The sequence below is a fragment of the Heterodontus francisci genome, chromosome 13 (assembly GCF_036365525.1).
Source record: "Heterodontus francisci isolate sHetFra1 chromosome 13, sHetFra1.hap1, whole genome shotgun sequence".
NCBI classification, from domain to species: domain Eukaryota; kingdom Metazoa; phylum Chordata; class Chondrichthyes; order Heterodontiformes; family Heterodontidae; genus Heterodontus; species Heterodontus francisci.
In genome coordinates, this window is record NC_090383.1 from 98,330,592 (window position 1) to 98,351,069 (window position 20,478).

The 20,478-nt window shown below is 43.9% G+C and overlaps 1 protein-coding gene across 1 annotated transcript in view; it reads left to right on the plus strand.

Annotated features, from left to right (window-relative positions):
- The window catches only part of LOC137376528 (calpain-2 catalytic subunit-like), an 81,940-nt gene that overhangs the window by 23,413 nt on the left and 38,049 nt on the right, over positions 1–20,478 (plus strand). Inside the window, exons 3-6 of the mRNA XM_068045246.1 lie at positions 13,461–13,579; positions 14,245–14,378; positions 16,331–16,499; positions 18,513–18,596. Coding sequence (XP_067901347.1) covers positions 13,461–13,579; positions 14,245–14,378; positions 16,331–16,499; positions 18,513–18,596 — 506 coding nt within the window. The remainder of the gene's footprint in view (positions 1–13,460; positions 13,580–14,244; positions 14,379–16,330; positions 16,500–18,512; positions 18,597–20,478) is intronic.

Below are 20,478 nucleotides of genomic sequence, written 5' to 3' on the forward strand. Positions count from 1 at the left end.
TCCAAATGGAAAGCGTACAAAACTTTGTGTTTGGCCCTCTTCCATCTCTGGGTTATTTTCGTGTTGTCTTCGCTTGACCACTTTTAAAATTGTATGACATTAAACCCCAAACTGCAGAGTTAAAGAAGGACCCTCCTTTTTTCCCCCCCCATCCCAGTGGTTGCAGCTGGGTGTTGGCAGGTAAGTCACGTAGCCAATTTTAAAGTGTCCAGTTTCTGCTGTATGGTTAAAATTTTCCCTTAAATCATCTATTCTCTCCATAGATGCCGCCTGACCTGTATTTCCAGAATTCCTGTTTTTATGATTTCCAGCATCTGCCATTTTTTGCTTTTATTGCTACTGCAGTAAATTTGATTCACAACATCCATTTTAAAAGCTGTTCTATTCACATCAGTCTCCTCGTATTAATGCAGTTCACGGGGATCTTGATGTTTACACTTTGCTTAAGGTCACAAAGACCAACAGCAGTTATGCTTACTGACATGGAGTAACAACGGGAAGTATAGAGTGGATGAATAAACATGATCTAAAATAAGGAAACAAGGTTGAGGTCTGATCAGTTTGCACCCAGAATGCTAGCCTGTCTTCCTCTTTCATGTACTGATTGCTCTGCTGTGCATTTCCAGCATTTTCTGCTTGTATTTTGTAATTTTTCTTTCTAACTTCATCTGACACACTGCCTCACCTTATCTAAAAGCAAAAATAGATTGAAGTAATTTGATTTAGGCAGGTCTGATTTAAATATAAAGTAAAGCAGGTGAATGACAAAGCAGGTTTGACCAGGTACAGAACAAGAGGATATAAATGGCCTTTTTGTTTTGTAAAGGCAAATTACTTCATTTGATCCTTCTCCTAATGTCGAGAACTAGCACTGATCCAAGCCTCGCCCACATTATATTCTTTAGTTCTGTTCTTTCAGTTCCTATTTGAAAGCTGGTGTGATGGCTAGCCTCCTATTGAGCTAGAAATCCAATGAAGCTCATTTTTCTGGGATTCATGGTTATTGGTAATGTACCACTGCGGGCTAGATGGATAAAGGGATCAGAGAACAATTGCCATGAAGTTTAGTTTACAAAATAGATTTGCTGTTGAGATGAAAATTTCAGATGAAAGTGAAATCTGATCTGTAAAGTCATAGCTAGTTTATATTCTAGAACTGCTCCTAGACAAGATGGTTCCATGATATGAACCAGTTTCCCTCATGCTGAATTTGTTAGTGATTTTATGCATTCACAGTTACAACACAATGTCTTGCCATTTGCCCAGTGTTACGACTAGGTGAGAAACAGGTCTGGGGTTCCCTTTTAGCCCCCTTTTTTAGGGGAAAGCAGCAACAGCCCAATTTGTTGCATCATGGTTGGCTCTGCTGCACAGGGAGGAGTAAAAAGTGTGGGAATGCAATAGTTCTAGAGGATTCAGTTGTAAGGGGAATAGATAGGCGTTTCTGTGGCCGCAAAAGAGACTGCTGGATGGTATATTGCCTCTGTGGTGCTAGGGTCAAGGATGTCTGAGTGGTTACAGGACGTTCTGAAGGGGAAGGGTGAACAACCAGTGGTCGTGGTACACATTGGTACAAATGACGTACGTTTTTAAAAAGAAAGATGAGGTCCTAAAAGCAGAATCTAGCAAGTTAGGAAGTAAGTTGAAAAGTAGGACCTCAAAGGTAGTGATCTCAGGATTACTCCCCATCCCCGGGGAGGTGGTGGTGTAGTGGTATTATCACTGGGCTAGTAACCCAGAGATAAAAACAAGAAATGCTGGAACCACTCAGCAGGTCTGGCAGCATCTGTGGAAAGAGAAGCAGAGTTAACGTTTCGGGTCAGTGACCCTTCATAGTAACCCAGAGACCCAGGGTATTGCTCTGGGGACATGGGTTCAAATCCCACCACAGCAGAAGGTGGAATTTGAATTTAATTAATAAACCTGGAATTAAAAGCTAGTCTAATGATGGCCGTGAAACCATTGTCAATTGTTGTAAAAACCCATCTGATTCGCTAATGTCCTTTAGGGAAGGAAATCTGCTGTCCTTACTAGTCTGGCCTACATGTGACTCCAGACCCACAGCAATGTGGTTAACTCTTACATGCCCTCTGAAATGGCCTAGCAAGCCACTCAGTTGTACCTAACTGCTACGAAGTTAATAAAAAGGAATGAAACCGGACGGACCACCGGGCATTGACCTAGGCACCGGAAACGACAACAGCAAACCCAGCCCTGTCAACCCTGCAAAGTCCTCCTTGCTAACATCTGAGGGCTTGTGCCAAAGTTGGGAGAGCTGTCCCACAGACTAGTCAAGCAACAGCCTGACAGTCATACTCACGGAATCATACCTTACAGCCAATGTCCCAGACACTGCCATCACCATCTTCGGGTATGTCCTGTCCCACCGGCAGGACAGACCCAGCAGAGGTGGTGGCACGGCGGTCTACAGTAGGGAGGGAGTTGCCCTGGGAGTCCTCAGCATCGACTCTGGACCTCATGAAGTCTCATGGCATCAGATCAAACATGGACAAGGAAACCTCCTGCTGATTACCAGCTACAGCCCTCCCTCAACTGATGAGTCAGTACTCCTCTATGTTGAACAGCACTTGGAGGAAGCACAGAGGGTGGCGAGGGCACAAAATGTGCTCTGGGAGGGGGACTTCAATGTCCATCACCAAGAGTGGCTCGGTAGCAACACTACTGGCCGAGTCCTAAAGGACATAACTGCCAGACTGGGTATGCGGCAGGTGGTGAGGGAACCAACAAGAGGGGAAAACATACTTTACCTTGTCCTCACCAATCTTCCTGCTGCAGATGCATCTGTCCATGATCGTATTGGTAGGAGTGACCACCGCACAGTCCTTGTGGAGACAAAGTCCCGCCTTCACATTAAGGATACCCTCCATCGTGCTGTGTGGCACTACCACTGTGCTAAATGGGATAGATTTTTAACAGATCTGGCGATGCAAAACTGGGCATTCATGAGGCGCTGTGGGCCATCAGCCGCAGATTTGTACTCAACCACAGTCTGTAACCTCATGGCCCGGCATATCCCCCGCTCTACCATTATCATCAAGCCAGGAGACCAAGCCTGGTACAATGAAGACTGCAGGAGGGCATGCCGGGAGCAGCACCAGGCATACCTCAAAATGAGGATGTCAACCTGGTGAAGCTACAACACAGGACTACTTGCATGCCAAACTGCATAAGCAGCATGCAATAGACAGAGCTAAGCGATCCCATAACCGACGGATCAGATCTAAGCTCTGCAGTCCTGCCACGTCCAGCCATGAATGGTGGTGGACAATTAAACAACTAACTGGAGGAGGTGGCTCCACAAATATCCCCATCCTCAATGATGGGGGGAGCCCAGCACATCAGTGCGAAAGATAAGGCTGAAGCATTTGCAATAATCTTCAGCCAGAAGTGCTGAGTTGATGATCCATCTCCGCCTCCTCCTGAAGTCCCCAGCATTACAGATGCCAGAATTCAGCTAATTCGATTCACTCCGTGTGATATCAAGAAACGACTGAAGGCACTGGATATTACAAAAGCTATGGGCCTGACAATATTCCGGCAATAGTACTGAAGACCTGTGCTCCAGAACTTGCCGTGCCCCTAGCCAAGTTGTTCCAGTACAGCTACAACACTGGCATCTACCCTGCAATGTGGAAAATTGCCCAGGTATGTCCTGTACACACAACCCGGCCAATTACCGCCCCATCAGCCTACTCTCAATCATCAGTAAAGTGATGGAAGGTGTCATCAACAGTGCCATCAAGTGGCACTTGCTTAGCAATAACCTGCTCAGTGATGCTCAGTTTGGGTTCTGCCAAGGCCACTTTGCTCCTGACCTCATTACAGCCTTGGTTCAAACATGGACAAAAGAGCTGAACTCGAGCTGAGGTGAGAGTGACTGCCCTTGACATCAAGGCAGCATTTGACTGAGTATGGCATCAAGGAGTCCAAGCAAAACTGAGGTCAATGGGAATCGGGGAAAACCCTCCGCTGGCCGGTGTCATACCTAGCACAAAGGAAGATGGTTGTGGTTGTTCGAGATCAATCAATCATCTGAGCTCCATGACATCACTGCAGGAGTTCCTCAGGGTAGTGCCCTCAGCCCAACCATCTTCAGCTGCTTCATTCAATTACAAGGTCAGAAGTGGGGATGTTCGCTGATGATTGCACAATGTTCAGCACCATTCGTGACTCCTCAGATGCTGAAGCAGTCCGTATAGAAATGCAGCAAGACTTGGACAATATCCAGGCTTGGGCTGATAAGTGGCAAGTGCTAGGCAATGACCAACTCCAACAAGAGAGAATCTAACCATCTCCCCTTGACATTCAACAGCATTACCAGCGCTGCATCCCCCACTACTAACATCCTAGGGGCTACCATTGACCAGAAACCAAACTGGAGTAGCCATATAAATACCGTGGCTACATGAGCAGGTCAGAGGCTAGGAATCCTGAGGCGAGTAACTCACCTCCTGACTCCCCAGAGCCTGTCCACCATCTACAAGGCACAAGTCAGGAGTGTGATGGAATACTCTCCACTTGCCTGGATGGGTGCAGCTCCAACAACACTCAAGAAGCTCGACACCATCCAGGACAAAGCAGCCCGCTTGATTGGCACCCCATCTACAAACATTCACTCCCTTCACCACCGACGCACAATGACCGCAGTGTGTACCATCCATAAGATGCAATGCAGCAAGGCTCCTTAGACAGCACCTTCCAAACCCGTGACCTCTACCAACGAGAAGGACAAGGGCAGCAAATACATGGGAACACCACAACCTGCAAGTTCCCCTCCAAGTCACACACCAGCCTGACTTGGAACTATATCGTTGCTGCTTCACTGTCGCTGGGTCAAAATCCTGGAACTCCCTTCCTAACAGCACTGTGGGTGTATCTACCCCACATGGACTGCAGCGGTTCAAGAAGGCAGCTCAGCACCACTTTGTCAAGGACAGTTAGGGATGGGCAATTAATGCTGGCCTGGCCAGCGACGCCCACATCTCATGAATGAATAAAACAAAAATTACTACCAGTGCCACGTGCTAGTCAGAGTAGAAATAGCAGGATATATCTGATGACTATGTGGCTGAAGACATCGTTTGAGGGGGAGTGTTTTAGATTCCTAGGACATTGGGACCGGTTGTGGGGGAGGTGCGGCCAGTACAAATTGGACGGGTTACACCTGGGCAGGACTGGGACTGATGTCCTAGGGGGAGTATTTGCTAGAGTAGTTGGGGAGGGTTTAAACTAAAATGGCAGGGGGATGGGAACCTTTGCAAGGAGTCAGAGGGGGGGGAGGGATCAAGGACAAGAACAAAAGACAGTAAGGGGAATAAGAAAAGTGATCGGCAGAGAAATCAAGGGCCATAATCAAACAGGGCCACAGTGTAAAGTAATGGGAAGGGGACAAGTAATGCTAAAAAGACAAGCCTTCAGGCTTTGTCCCTTAATGTGTGGAGCATTTGCAATAAAGTGGATGAATTAATTGTGCAAATAGATGTAAACAGGTATGATATAGTTGGCTGCAGGGTGACCAGGGATGGGAAATGAACATCCAGGGGTATTCAGTATTTAGGAAGGACAGACAAAAAGTGAAAGGCGGTGGAGTTGCATTGCTGGTTAAAGAGGAAATTAATGCAATATTGAGGAAGGATATTAGCTCTGACTATGTGGAATCTGTATGGGTGGAGCTGAGAAACACTAAGGGGCAAAAAATGTTAGTGGGGGTTGTATATAGACCCCCCCCCCCCACAACTGTAGTAGTGATGTTGAGAATGGCATGAAACAGGAAATTAGAAACGCATGCGATAAAGGAACATCAATAATTATGGGTGAATTTAATCTGCATATAGATTGGGCAAATCAAATTAGTCACAATACCGTCGAGGAGGAATTCATGGGGTGTTTACAGGATGGTTTTCTGGACCAATACGTTGAACCAACTAGAGAACAGGCCAGCCTAGACTGGGTATTGTGTAATGAGAGGAATAATTGACAATCTAGTTGTGCGAGACCCCTTGGGGATGAGCGACCATAATATGATAGAATTCTTCATCGTGATGGAGAGTGACGTGGTTGATTCTGAGACTAGGGTCCTGAATCTTAATAAAGGAAACTACAAAGGTATGAGGCACGAGTTGGCTATGATGGATTGGGAAACGTTACTTAAAGGGATGACCGTGGATAGGCAATGGCAAACATTCAAAGAGTGCATGGATGAACTGCAACAATTGTTTGTTCCTGTCTGGTGCAAAAGTAAAACAGGAAAGGTAGTCAAACCATGGCTTACAAGGGAAATTAGAGATAGCATTAGATCCAAGGAAGAAGCATACAAATTTGCCAGAAAAAAACAACAGACCTGAGGATTGGGAGCAGTTTAGAATTCAGCAATGGAGGACCAAGGGATTGATTAAGAATGGGAAAATAGAGAACGAGAGTAAGCTTGCGGGGAACATAAAAACTGACTCAAAGTTTTTATAGGTATGTGAAGAGAAAAAGATTGGTGAAGACAAATGTAGGTCCCTTACAGTCAAACAGGGGAATTTATTATGGGGAACAAAGAAATGCCTGACCGACTAAATGCATACTTTGGATCTGTCTTCACAAAGGAGGACACAAATAACATGCCAGAAATGTTGGGGAACACAGGGTTTAGTGAGAGGGAGGAACTGAAGGAAATCCGTATTAGTAGAGAAATGGTGTTGGGGAAATTGATGGGATTGAAGGCCGATTAAATCCCAGGGCCTGATAATCTACATCCCAGAGTACTTAAGGAAGTGGCCCTAGAAATAGTGGATGGATTGGTGGTCATCTTCCAAGATTCTATAGACTCTGGAACAGTTCCTACAGATTGGAGGGTAGCTAATGTAACCCCACTATTTAAAAAGGGAGGTGGAGAGAAAACAGGGTATTATAGACCAGTCAGCCTGATGTCGGTAGTGGGGAAAATTCTAGAGTCCGTTATCAAAGATTTTATCGCAGAGCACTTGGAGAACATTGGTAGAATCGGACGGAGTTGGCATGGATTTATGAAGGGGAAATCATGCTTGACAAATCTACTAGAATTCTTCGAGGATGTAACTAGTAGAGTTCATGAGGGGGAGCCAGTGGATGTGGTTTATTTGGACTTTCAGAAGGCTTTCGACAAAATCCCACAAGAGATTAGCATGTAAATTTAAAGCACATGGGATTGGGGGTAGTGTATTGTGATGGATGGAAAATTGGCTGGCAGACAGGAAACAAAGAGTAGGAATAAATGGGTCTTTTTCTGAATGGCAGGCAGTGACTATTCGGGTACAGCAGGGATCGGTGCCAGGACCCCAGCTCGTCACAATATATATGAATGATTTAGATGAGGGAACTAAATGTAATATCTCCAAATTTGCAGGTGACACAAAACTGGGTGGGAGGGTTAGTTGTGAGGAGGATGCAGAGAGGCTTCAGGGTGATTTGGACAAGTTGAGTAAGTGGGCAAATGCATGGCAGATGCAGTATAATGTGGATAAATGTGAGGTTATTCACTTTGGTAGCAAAAATAGGAAGGCAGGTTATTATCTCAACGGCTATAAACTGAGAGGGGAATATGCAGCAAGACCTGAGTGTTCTCGTACAGCAGTCGCTGAAGGTAAGCATGCAGGTGCAACAGGTGATAAAAAAGGCAAATGGTATGTTGGCCTTCATAGCGAGAGGATTTGAGTGCAGGAGCAGGGATGTCTTGCTGCAATTATACAGGGCCTTGGTGAGGCCGCACCGGGAATATTGAGTGCAGTTTTGGTCTCCTTATCCAAGAAAGGATGTTTTTGCTATAGAAGGAGTGCAGTGAAGGTTTACCAGGCTGATTCCTGGGATGGCGGGACTGACGTATGAGGAGAGATTGAGTCGGTTAGGATTATATTCGCTGGAGGTCAGAAGAGTGAGGGGGGATCTCATAGAAACCTATAAAATTCTAATAAGACTTGACAGGGTAGGTGCTGGAAGGATGTTCCCGATGGTGATGGAGTACAGAACCAGGGATCATAGTCAAAGGATACGGGGTAAACCTTTTCAGGACTGAGATGAGGAGAAGTTTCTTCACCCGGAGAGTGGTGAGCCTATGGAATTCACTACCACAGAAAGCAGTTGAGGCCAAAACATTGTATGTTTTCAAGAAGGAGTTAGATATAGCTCTTGGGGCGAAAGTGATCAAAGGATATGTGGGGAAAGTGGGAACAGGTTACTGAGTTGGATGATCAGCCATGATCATAATGAATGGTGGAGCAGGCTCGAAGGGCTGAATGGCCTACTCCTCCTATTTTCTATGTTAAAAGAGCAGAAGAAAAATAAAGTGGAGATCTGAGGCAATATCTGAAGAGTTTGTTATGGTTCTTCAAGCTCACTGTAGAGTCCTCTTGTAGATTGATCTTGCTTTTCGTTGGGGCCAGTTTGATGTGGTTGTGGTGATGGGGTGGGGGGAGGGGAAGCTGCATGGTGTAGGCAAACCGTGATGATGGTGGATTTGAAAGGGAAAGTGACAATGGCTGAACAAAGAAAGCCATTAACAAACTGAAATCAAATTGCAGTGGGAGGATTACAGCAGAAAAGTGGAGGCAATCTCAGAAAAGCAACCGTTTTCCAAATTAACATCCTGAACTTGGAGAGAGGCGTGTGAGCGGTAGCAGCTAAAGGCCGGCTCGGGCCTGCAAATGAAACCCGACCCGAGCCCGACAGAACCACATCCGAGCCTGAGCCCGACCTGGCCCGAGTACTTTCAATTTTTCCCGCACCCGACCTGACCATCAGTTAACCTACCTCCTTTTTTTTCACTTTGTTGCTTATCTGCACAAGCTTAAAATAACTGCAACAAAAACACCTTTCAAGCCCAAAAGGTACATGTACATTGGAGCCACTTACTGGAGGTGGTGTTAGAGCGTGCCCGACCCGAGCCCAACACATGTCGACCCTTCGGGTCGGGTAGCCGGCCTTTAGTAGCAGCTAAGACCTATAAACATTTGGGCCTCCCTTGCGCTGCATAACTCTGAACCAACTGGTAGAAATTATGCCAATGTGACAGGCCTGAGAAGTTGGTCACCTATATCTGTCACAGTTGGCACATGGCCCAGCCAGACTGGGGAGAAAAATGAGGGGTGGAGGATATAAGTCAATGATGATTAAAAAGTGAAAAGGCCCAAATGTATGTTTGGACTTGAAGTACAAGCAGCACAATGGCCCTGCCAGAAATGAAGTATCATGATACCACCGCATAGTGAAGAACACTGACGTCCCTAACCTGCAGGTGTCAGAGTAAAAACAGTGGTTAAAAGAAATGTATATATGAAATAAACAACTTTTGTGATGAGAACTTTTTGTTTTTACATCTGGTGCAAACTGACCTCCAAACATCTTGAGTTTTTTCAGTACTTATTTACTGAACCATTCTCTCGCTAAGCAGCCATCTTATGCCACATTGCATCATTCGCCCTGTTATGTAATCTGTCCTACCTTCCACCCTATCACAGACCTTCCCTTTTGTTCTTCCCCCTCTTCTCCCCACCCACTTTCCCTACCTTTTGTAATTGCTTAAAACCTGTTTTACCAGTTCTGACAAAAGGTTATTGACTTGAAACATTAACTCTTTGTTTCTCTCTCCACAGCTGCTGCCTGGTCTGAATATTTCTAGCATTTTCTATTTTTATTTTATATATGTAAAATATTTCCTTGCTTGAAATTGCTGTAAGATAACTTGCAGCAAATCTGAGATTTTCCTACCGGGAAGCTCAAAATTGAAGCTTCAAACAAAATTTTAGCGAGATTCAAAGCCTCTGGCTTCAGCCTTTACCGAACTTGACTTATCCTTTTTTACAGGCTTTGTGCCTGGTGAAATTCTTGTTTAAACCCTGGGACACCATTAACCGGCACTGCCTTGGGGATTGGCACACCTACTGCCAGCAATTTACTGCAATTTAGTAAAAATGTAACTCTTGCCATATCTGACTTGTGCCTCACATTCCACCCGAGGTGCCATAAAATCCCCAATTTTGTTCCAAAAAAGATTGGAATTTCAGCCCCTTAGGCCCTGAGGTTCCTGAGGGCTTGCTCTGCTGGTGTAAGTGCAGTAGAGTGGAACCCCCATCTGCCAAAGCCGATAGTTGCAGAGGGCATCTCAAATTGCAATGCTGAGTCTGTTTGTGTGGACAGGGTGGTAAAATGGCGCCTGCAAGGGCACTTCATCACCTTCCCCAAATTGCCATTTAGACTGTCGGAGTGCCACAATATCATTCTAACAACAGAGGGGAAGCCTCTCCAGTCCCGCGAAAAAGTATCGTCTCTAGTCTTCTGTTCTCGATGGAGCATGTAGGCCTATTGAAGATCTTAATTGAGTCCCTCCCAAAATTAATTACCTTTCTGTAGTAGGGCGGCACAGTGGCGCAGTGGTTAGCACCGCAGCCTCACAGCTCTAGCGACCCGGGTTCAATTCCGGGTACTGCCTGTGGAGTTTGCAAGTTCTCCCTGTGTCTGCTCCGGTTTCCTCCCACACACCAAAAGACTTGCAGGTTAATAGGTAAATTGGCCATTATAAATTGCCCCTAGTGTAGGTAGGTGGTAGGGAAATATAGGGACAGGTGGGGATGTGGTAGGAATACGGGATTAGTGTAGGATTAGTATAAATAGGTGGTTGATGGTCGGCACAGACTCGGTGGGCCGAAGGGCCTGTTTCAGTGCTGTATCTCTAAACTAAACTAAAGGTTTGGGGCTACTTGAGGAGCGAGTTCTGCTGATGCCATTAAAGAGTGGTATTCTTGGGATAGCTCAGGAGCTCTGCCAGATGTGCTTGCTTGATGTAGGGAGTGTTGGTAGATCTGCCAGTGACCCACCCACCCACCCACCCCACCTCTCCAAACAAAATTTAGAGGTCATTGCAAGCATTGTGGAATCCTTGTGTAACCAGATTCTGCCTCAAATTCCTGGTCCTGTCATTCAACACTCCTGGAATTTTGTGTCTTTTTTTTCTTTGTTTTCACTATGTAATGAATATCTGTATTTTCAAATGCATTAAATACAAATCATTGAAGGGTTCAGACTCTAAATAAAATGCATGACTACATAAACCTTTAGTACAAAAACATGTCTCCGTACTAACTTAGGATCTTTGTTAGTGCAGGTTTGGGCAATATTAAGTTTCCAAAATAACTGGAGACTTCCAATATTTTCTATCAATAGACAGGCTTTCACTCTGTTCCCTTCTGGAATGATTTCCAGCTTGTGGGACAGGGAGGCAGTTCAGTACATTTTGGCTCAAGGGTTTTCTCAGTAGTATTTTAACTTGAGCAGACTGTTTGCATTGGATGGTATCTGTTGTGCTGAATGTAACACTAGTTTCATTTATAAAAGCATCCATTTACCCTGTGCACCCCCCCCCCCCCCCACCCCAACCATTGATGGTAGAGCCTTCACCTGTCTCTGCCCTACTCTCTGGAGGTCGGTCCCTAAACTAATCCGTCCGTCCCTGCGGATCGGAAAATATATTTTTTGTCAACTAGGCTTCTGGTCATCTCTCCTAATTTTTTTCATTTTTGGTATCCATTTCTCCTCTGCAAAGCAGAGTGGAACATTTGCCACATTAAAACCTCTACATAAATGCCAGTTGTTGCTGGACATGAGAACTTCTTGCTACTTATGTAAAATGTGAATGGAAATTGGGTGTGGGTGATTCAGTGTATTAAATCACCGTCCACCTCTTTTATTTTCTTATTTGTCTCCTGGTATTCTGCTCTGTGACTGTGAACTTCCGTAAGTACTTCACTAAATATATCTAATAAAATTATTGGAGACACCCAAGTGCTATAAGTCCAGCAGATATAAAAACAAGAAATGCTGGAAATACTCCGGTCTGGCAGCATCTGTGGAGAGAGAAGCAGAGTTAACGTTTCAGGTCAGTGAGCCTTCGTCAGAACTGGCAGAGGCGAGAAATGTAATAGGTTTGAAGCAAATAAAGTGGGGGTGGGGCAAGAGATAACCGAAGAGAAAGTGTTGATAGGATAAGGTCACAGAGAATAACTGACTAGAAGGTCATGGAGCGAAGGCAAACGGTATGTTAATGGTGTGCTGAACGATAAGGCGTTAGTGCAGAGAGGGTGTTAATTGACAGAAAAATAGAACAACCTGGCCCAAAGTACAAACATGACAAAAAAAAAAGCAGTGGTTAGGCACATATCCTGTTGAGCTGCACTCTCACCAAAAATGTGCCCGTATCCGAATTTTTACACTCCCATTACCACATCCTGGCATTTATTTGGTCAGTGCTGTTTCCCCAGAAAAGGCAAGAATGCAGTTAATATAGCATCTTCCAAAGTACTAAACATTGAAAGGGGTAATCATGTGTTTCATTGAAGTCATACACAGAGGGAGCATGAGTAAGAGACAGTTGCAACATTGTAGCCTGATTCTCCAAACTCTACTCCTTGTGAGAATGGCTCTCAATGGGAGCACCGGTTTGCAGAATAAGCCTCAATGAATTAGTTTGAAATGTAATAGCTGCTTTTGTTATGTAAGCAAATGAAGGAAAGATCACCAGACTGCTTTGATCAGCTTCTCTGCCCCATGTCAAGGACCTTTAAGAATTATCCTGTGCCTGCACACACTTCTCTCTCAGGACAAGCTGTTCTTGTGTGTTCAGAGTGTATACTGCGTACTGTTTACACAGGTACAACCTTCACAACCAGCTGTGTGTATTGCTAATGGTGGGCTTATTGATGTGGGGAAACTGAATACAACTGCAACTTTCAACTCAACGACAGCAATATTTTTATTGTGCCTTTAACATAATAAAATGTAAAATGTCCCGGGTACCTCACAGGAGCATTATAAAATGAAATATGACACTGATCCACATAGGAGTTGTTAGGTCAGATGACAAAAAGCTTGGTCAAAGAGGTAAGTTTTAAGGAGTGTCTTTAAAGGAGGAAAGCCAGGTAGACAGACAGATAAAGGAGGGTATTCCAGAGCTCGGGGCCTAGGCAACTGAAAGTGTGACCACCAATGGTTGAGCGATTAAAATCAAGGATGCTCAAGAGGCCAGAATTAAAAGGAGCACCGATATCTTGGAGCGTTGTGGGGCTGGAGGAGCTTACAGGGGGTAAGAAAACAACTGAACTGGTTATGGATAGTCAGCTGCCTAAAGACAAGCAAAGAATGTTCTCTCCCTTGTTTTTAAACCACTAAGAGGCACAGTCGCCAATATCTTTTTATTGTCTCTTTCCTGCACCCCCCCCCCCCCCCCCCACCACCACAGTTTCTGGTCCCATCGTTCCCACTTCTTCCAACTGTACATACACAAATGCCTGAATCTCTGGCATTCTACTTTAGGAAACTTCCAGGACTTTGAAATAAATAAACCTTGGCATCTGGATGTATGTATTTGCATTGATTGGGGAATATAAAAGTGGAATGACACTGTGATTACTTACTGGTTTTCTTTATAGGTGACTGCTGGCTTTTGGCTGCTATTGCATCGTTGACCCTGAATAATAATGTCCTGTGCCGGGTTGTCCCCAGTGAACAGGACTTTGATGCTGATTATGCAGGAATCTTCCATTTCCGGGTAAATCTCATCACTCTTTTACGTTTTACTGTTGGGTGGAGGTGTGGGGAAATTCAAAACTCCAATCCTGCTGGGAGTTAAAGGAGCCACTCATCAGAAGCGTATATTGGAATTTTGGGTGTACATGGTGGGGAAAGAGGCAATAGGAGGAGTAAGGAGAGAGTGGAGGGAGGATAAGAGGGGAGACTGAGTGAAGGGAGCAAGGACTGGGAAACCATATTGAGAGGGAGGGCAAACTGGTAGCTGGGTGCATACATTTGCAGGAGGGCAAGTGATATAGGAGTTAGAACACAGAAGCAGGCCGTTTGGCCAACCAGTCTGTTACTGTCTGTCCTCTGAGCAGTAGTCCTACCATCTATGCACCATATATCCAATCCATATCATTTTATTCCCCTTGTTTCTATGCCACTCATTCTGGACCCATAAATCACTGAAAAGAGTCTGTTTTTATCAATTATGTGAATCCTTTGATAATTTTAAACACTTTGAAATCTCTTCTGTTCTAACAAAAGCAGCCCCAATTGGAGCACTGTCAGTGTAGAGGATTGCTAAATTGAAAAGATTTGAATCTGAGACCTGTCAAAAATGTCTGAATTTAATTTCACTTGTTGGTCCTTTTTGGGAGGTGCGAGTTCTGTAAATAATCTCTTGATGTTCTTGATCAGTTCTGGCAGTACGGTGAATGGGTGGATGTGGTGATCGATGACAGGTTGCCCACAAAGGATGATGAGCTGATGTTTGTGCACTCAGCATCCGGAAATGAGTTCTGGAGTGCTCTGCTGGAGAAAGCCTACTCGAAGTAAGTCCATCATGGCCATTATCCTTTCTTATCTGTATGTGGAAATGGTGATTTCAGTCTTAACATTTTTTTACATTGTGCATTTGTTTTTAATATTTGTAACTCTCTGCCCCCAATAAGTGGATAACTATCTTTGGCATCCTATTAGGCTAACACCAAGAATCTGCTGTTACTGAGCCAGACAACGGCAACCACTTAATCCTTTATAGTACTTCTGATGAGAAAGGTGGCTCAATGTCCTTCACAGGACACAGCACGAGATAGACATCATGCGCAGGGAAGAGAAGCACAAAGGTGGGGGCATAGCTGGCAGGTGTTGCAGAAAGCAAAAACTGTCAAAAAGAAAGGTTTGTAGAGACTTTTTCAAAGTGGGTAGATGGTAAAGTAGAGATGTTGAAGGAGGGTGTTCTGGAAATCATGGGCATAGTTGCTGATGGTGGAACAGAGGGAAGTGCAGTGAATAATCTGGTGTTTAAAGAACATGTGGAGTTGTATTGGAGGGTGCAATTGTTGAGGTAGGGTGAGGCGAAGCCAATGAGAGATTTCAAGGTAAGGATGAGGTTCTTGAAATTGATTTGCTGAGCCATGGGGAGAAAGTGAACCTTGGCAAGGTCAATGGCACTGGGAGTGCAGGATTTGGTGCAAATGATGACGTAGGTGATGGCATTTTGATTAAGTTGTAGTTGTGGATGGTGGAGGCCAGTAAGAAGAGCGTTAGAAAAATCCCATTCTAAGCAGACAAGGATGTTCGGATTCAGCAGCAGTTGGGTAGATTGATGCAGAGGTTTGTAATGTTGGAGGTGGAAAATGGGTTATTTTCATTATGATCAGACACAGGAGAGGAAACTGAACTTGGTTGAGTAGTATGTCATGGTTATTCATCTCTGGACTTATCTAAGTTGATAGCTGGGGAGGTTAATGGCATATAGGTGCTGGTGGGAGTTGCAGAGGATATCTCCCATTTTGTCAACAGAAAGCTGGAGGAAATTTCTGCTTATATAAATCTTAATTGTCAGTTAGAAAGTTTGGGATCAATCAAGGATGCAGTGAGCTTGGGTGACATTGGCATACAAGTGTTAGGTTCTAGTTTCTGTCCTTGGTTTGTGCTGAATTAGCTGATTTCAGGTAAGATAACAGTCAGGTTGTTAAAGTTGGTAGCTGGAAGGGAAAGGAAACATCTTCCAGGATTCCTGTAATTGATTGCTGTCCAGTACCCCTGCTGGAACAGGTTAAGGCGAGATTGGCCATGGCTGTGATGTCCACCATAATAAAACAGGCTGCTGAAGTTTGGGAGTGACAATAACGTTGCCCACCTGGCGGAAACAGGATGGCTGGTCAGTTAAAATCATTCGGGTGAGTGGAAACAGGATAGGTGGTCAGTTAAAATTGCTTCGGTGATTTACCCATCATAGAGCCATTAGGGGCTGAGCATTTTGCATTTTAACTAGCTCAGTTGAGCAGATGGCAAGAACACTTACCCAAAGCGGATGGATACTTTTTTTTTTGCATATAGTTGTCTGGTCCTGACAGCATCATTGGGACTCAACTACAATTTTAACTCGATGACTTGAGCAAGAAGCTGCAGTAGCTTTCCTGCTAGGTGAAGATAATAGAAAGATGATCTAGGTCCTGATTAAGCCCAAATAGGCGTGGTTTTAACTTTAATTTTACACTTCCATGTGGGGGATGAAGGAGGTAAAAGTGCTCTTCTGGATCCCACACGAAAATCTAGAATCTCCCCTTCTGTGGATTCCCCACCACCCCATCCAATAGCCACTTAAGTTAATATTGTATACTGTATTGGCAGGTATCTTCAGTTGCGTGATTTTTTTTTTCTGCTGCTTCCTGCTGAATTCCACTTTCTTTGGTGGGAAGCAGGTTTCATATAATGGGCTGAAACGCACCATTCAGTTCAGTCAGATGGACTAATTGAGATATGCCTGTTTTTCCAGGTTAAATGGATCATATGAAGCACTATCTGGAGGATCCACCACTGAAGGGTTTGAAGATTTTACAGGAGGAATTTCTGAGTGGTATGAATTAAATAAAGCACCAAGCAACCTCTTTAAGATCATCCAAAAGGCATTAAGATGTGGGTCACTGCTTGGCTGTTCTATTAATGTGAGTCTGCACCTAATACAAAATGTCTCTTGATTTTTTTGCTTATGAGAATGATCCTTCAAATAGGCTTAGTATGCACTTAGTAAAGTGCTAATTAGGAGATCTAGGTTATTAAAGTTTGCCAAATTGGCCTTGTTCATATTGCAGTTCAAACAGTTCTGAAATATGTGAGGATCTGCTGTTGCCTTATAACTGGCATGAAATCAGATCATTGGCAACAAAACTGAAACAGCTGCATATGTGAAGTGGCTCAAAAGTTAGTCACAGCTTTAGGTATCTGTGAACCTTCCCAAGTGATGATCAGAAAATTTGTAGTAGCAAAGTAGAAATTGTGTCACTTGCTTAAGAACAAATGCAGCTTCCAGCATCTGGCACAATTACCATGGGACACTTAACCTTTGCTGGCAGTGGCAACTTTCCTCCAGAGGCTTCTTGGAAATCTATCTTTGTGTGTCTGAATAATTCTGGAGTTAGCTGTACCGCTGTGTTGTAATATAAGCAACATATAAATTTTGCTAAGACTTGAACTTTGTCAGATAGTATTTATAAATTAATCAGCATTCTAAAATTTTCTGATTGCTTAGGTGCAGTAAATAGAACAAAATCATATAGGGGTAATCGTACATATGTAACAGAGCCCGCCTGATTTCCTGTCCATTATGTTAGATGCACAGATAATGGGGTGGGCTGTGCTACATACATGCAATCCTCCCGAACTGTTTGTGTCTACATGCTATGTCCAAGAAATCCTTCACAACTAAGGACAGTAAGAAAACCTGCCTCACTGTGAACTCATCTGGCTCATTCTGAAAACAAATGTGTCTCAATCATCCACTCCTTCAAATATTGTTTGAATTCACATTAAGATTTTCTCACTACCTGCTTCTACATGAGGACTTCCTATTTTTCCACTCCGTGTAAATGATAAATTCATTTTTTTTTGTGGACATGAGTGAATAACCTTCACACCTCTACTGCAAGAATGACGTTCCTCCACTTCGATGTACAGTCTGATATATTGTAGATATAATGGGAATCGTAGGGTAGACATCGTTGCTTGGTAGGGCAGATCACATGTCCTTTGGTTTTCCCTGAATGGAAAGAAAATATAGGTTCTAAAAAGTGTGAGCAATCTGTCCCGGGGTGAAGCCCAGTGAGTGTGTACTTGGGCTGTAAATGTGTAATTCAAGCACAAAGTACATGTTTAGGCCATTGCAAAGAGGAATTAAGGTCTTTAATTTCTGTTTAGCAATATCTTTGGATTTAATTCAGAAAACTGATCATATTTGCAACTTTTCAATTGTTGGCACTTGTGTAAACTCTCAAACCTAGTGCAAGCCTCCAAGTATACTGAACTGAACTTCTTGCTCCCTGTGTCTTTGCTGTTTTATCACACTGTCTTCCATCCAATTGTTTTCTAGGACCCAAGACTGTGGAATTCCTTGCCTTTTCACTCTTCCCTTCATCCTATAATCTACAAGCCTTTGATTTAACATCAGATAATTACTTTTTGATTTATCTCACCTCTTTTCTTGGTAATGTAATATAACATGGATCTTGGCTGTTCACGGATTATCTAATACAAATTTCGTGCTTCAATAAAAATGTAAAGTGGATAACCAATTATGCATTGAGATGACCAATTGAACATTTAGGGTGGCGCAGTGGTTAGCACCGCAGCCTCACAGCTCCAGCGACCCGGGTTCAGTTCTGGGTACTGCCTGTGCAGAGTTTGCAAGTTCTCCCTGTGACCACGTGGGTTTCCACCGGGTGCTCCAGTTTCCTCCCACAGCCAAAGGCTTGCAGGTTGATAGGTAAATTGACCATTGTAAATTGCCCCTAGTGTAGGTAGGTGATGGGAGAATGGTGGGGATGTGGTAGGAATATGGGATTAATGTAGGATTAGTATAAATGGGTCGGCACAGAAGTGCTGTATCTCTAAATAAAATAAAAAATAAAAATTTATATAAATGGCCTGTATAATATGTGAATGTTTACTCTTTTATGTATTAGATCACCAGCTCAGCAGAGACTGAGGCAATTACTGCACAGAAGTTGGTCAAAGGTCATGCTTACTCTGTTACTGGAGCAGAAATAGTAAGTCTAAAGCAACGTGTTTTTAATCTCCTTTATCTTCCTGTTTTAAATTTCTTAGAAACATGTAGTGTTCTCTGGAAGGGTGAAGTGTTGTTTCTCTGCAGTGCCTGCCAAACATTTAATAGATTACGCAACCTTTCTCTTTCTCTTTGCCTTAAAGATTGAGCCATACTGACAGGACAGGTGGTTATGCAGGTAATTAAACCTCTGATACCTCGCCCATTGCCCAGAACAGTCATTCACAACTGCACTTTAAATCCTGATTGTCTGGTATTTGGTCCTCTGATCACCACAGCACTTATGCAACTGTTAAATCTGCTCAAGCACCCCATCACCTCTGCCGTTCAGGCTCCTGTTCCCATTAAAACCCCTACTGACTCACTCTCACTCTAGTCATTCCCTGTGCCATGAATCCTCAAGTCCAAGTGGCACAAACTTGAACATATCTGGCATACAACTGGTTCAACCATTTATTGCCACATCTGCTGGACCAAACTTCAGGCTCATCCTGAAATGCAAGATAATCCCCGACTTCTTTTCTCTGCTACCAATTACCTCCTTAAACCCCACTTTCTCTGCCACCTCTACTCTGATCTCCAACAACAAATGTGAGGAGCTCCTGGACTTCTTTGTCACTATGATTAGTATGATCTGTTCAGCTGCCTTTGACACATCATTCTCTTTGCCCTATGCACAAAGCTAAACTTTCCCCATGGCTTCCCTTTGTTCTATCCCTGAATCTGCATCTATGTGCCATCCTGATTGAGATCAGCTAATTCGGTAAAGACCAAGAATTAATGCCGGTGATTCATTTACCCAATGAGTCTTCTATTTTATTTTTGTAAGGAGCTGGACCGTAATCTAAGAAAATAAAACCAGCCAATAGTGAACACTGATGTAGAGTGTGTGTGATGTCAGGCAAACTCCACCCACCGTTTTCCCCCCCCCCCCCCCCCCACCCCAACCTGCCAAGACTGAGATACACATAATTTTGCCACATGAATATTAAAACTTAAAATTGCAAGCCCCTGACTGGAAAGACATTTGCATAGTAACCGACAGTGTTGGAACAATGGGAACCCAGTCATTGCTTCCCCAATACACAGAAGAAGTGGTCAGACCAGTTTTGGTCATATGACTGACTGACGGACTGTTGGAGGTTTTGAATTTGAATTTTCAACAGAGGATTTTGAACTGAGAAAGCAATGTGCTCCCGATTGGAACAGAACCTCCTCTCCAGTCCTGCCTGCCTCCATCTCTTTCCCACGGAACTGAATCTTGTGAAAACACGTAAACTGCAAAGAGAGAAAAGTCTCCTACGTGAACAAGGTTTAAGAACAACACTGGGCCCTGACAAACAGCAAGACTACCTACAATCAAGTGAGCTCGAAGCACAGTAAACATGAAACTCTTCTGATATTGCCTTAAACTCCTCTTTACTATATTTCCCCCCCCTCTTTTCTGTCCGTATTTGCATGTGTGTATGCTAGCGTGGGTGTGTCGTATATCTGTAGGCGTTAACCATGTTAGAGTTTAAGTTTAAATAAAGTTTCATCTTTCTTCTTCAAACCTCAGAAAGCCTGTGTAAATTGGTTTCTTTGTCTTATACTTGGAAAGCTGTGAACAAGGATTCACAAAGGGGGAGCTCAAAACACAGTGTGTTTAAAGTTAAACCCTGTTCCAGGTGAAGACAGCAAAAAACCCCGAGACACCTTTCTTGCCTGGTCGTAACAGGACTTTGGTTGTTAGCGTCTGGATTTTTACCCACAGATGAACGAGTGAAATTGGAAATTCCAATCAAAAAGAGCAAAGATTAATACAGGTGTTCTTGTGGTTGTGTGTGATTGAATACTCGCATGTTTGCAACTGAAATGAGTAGCTC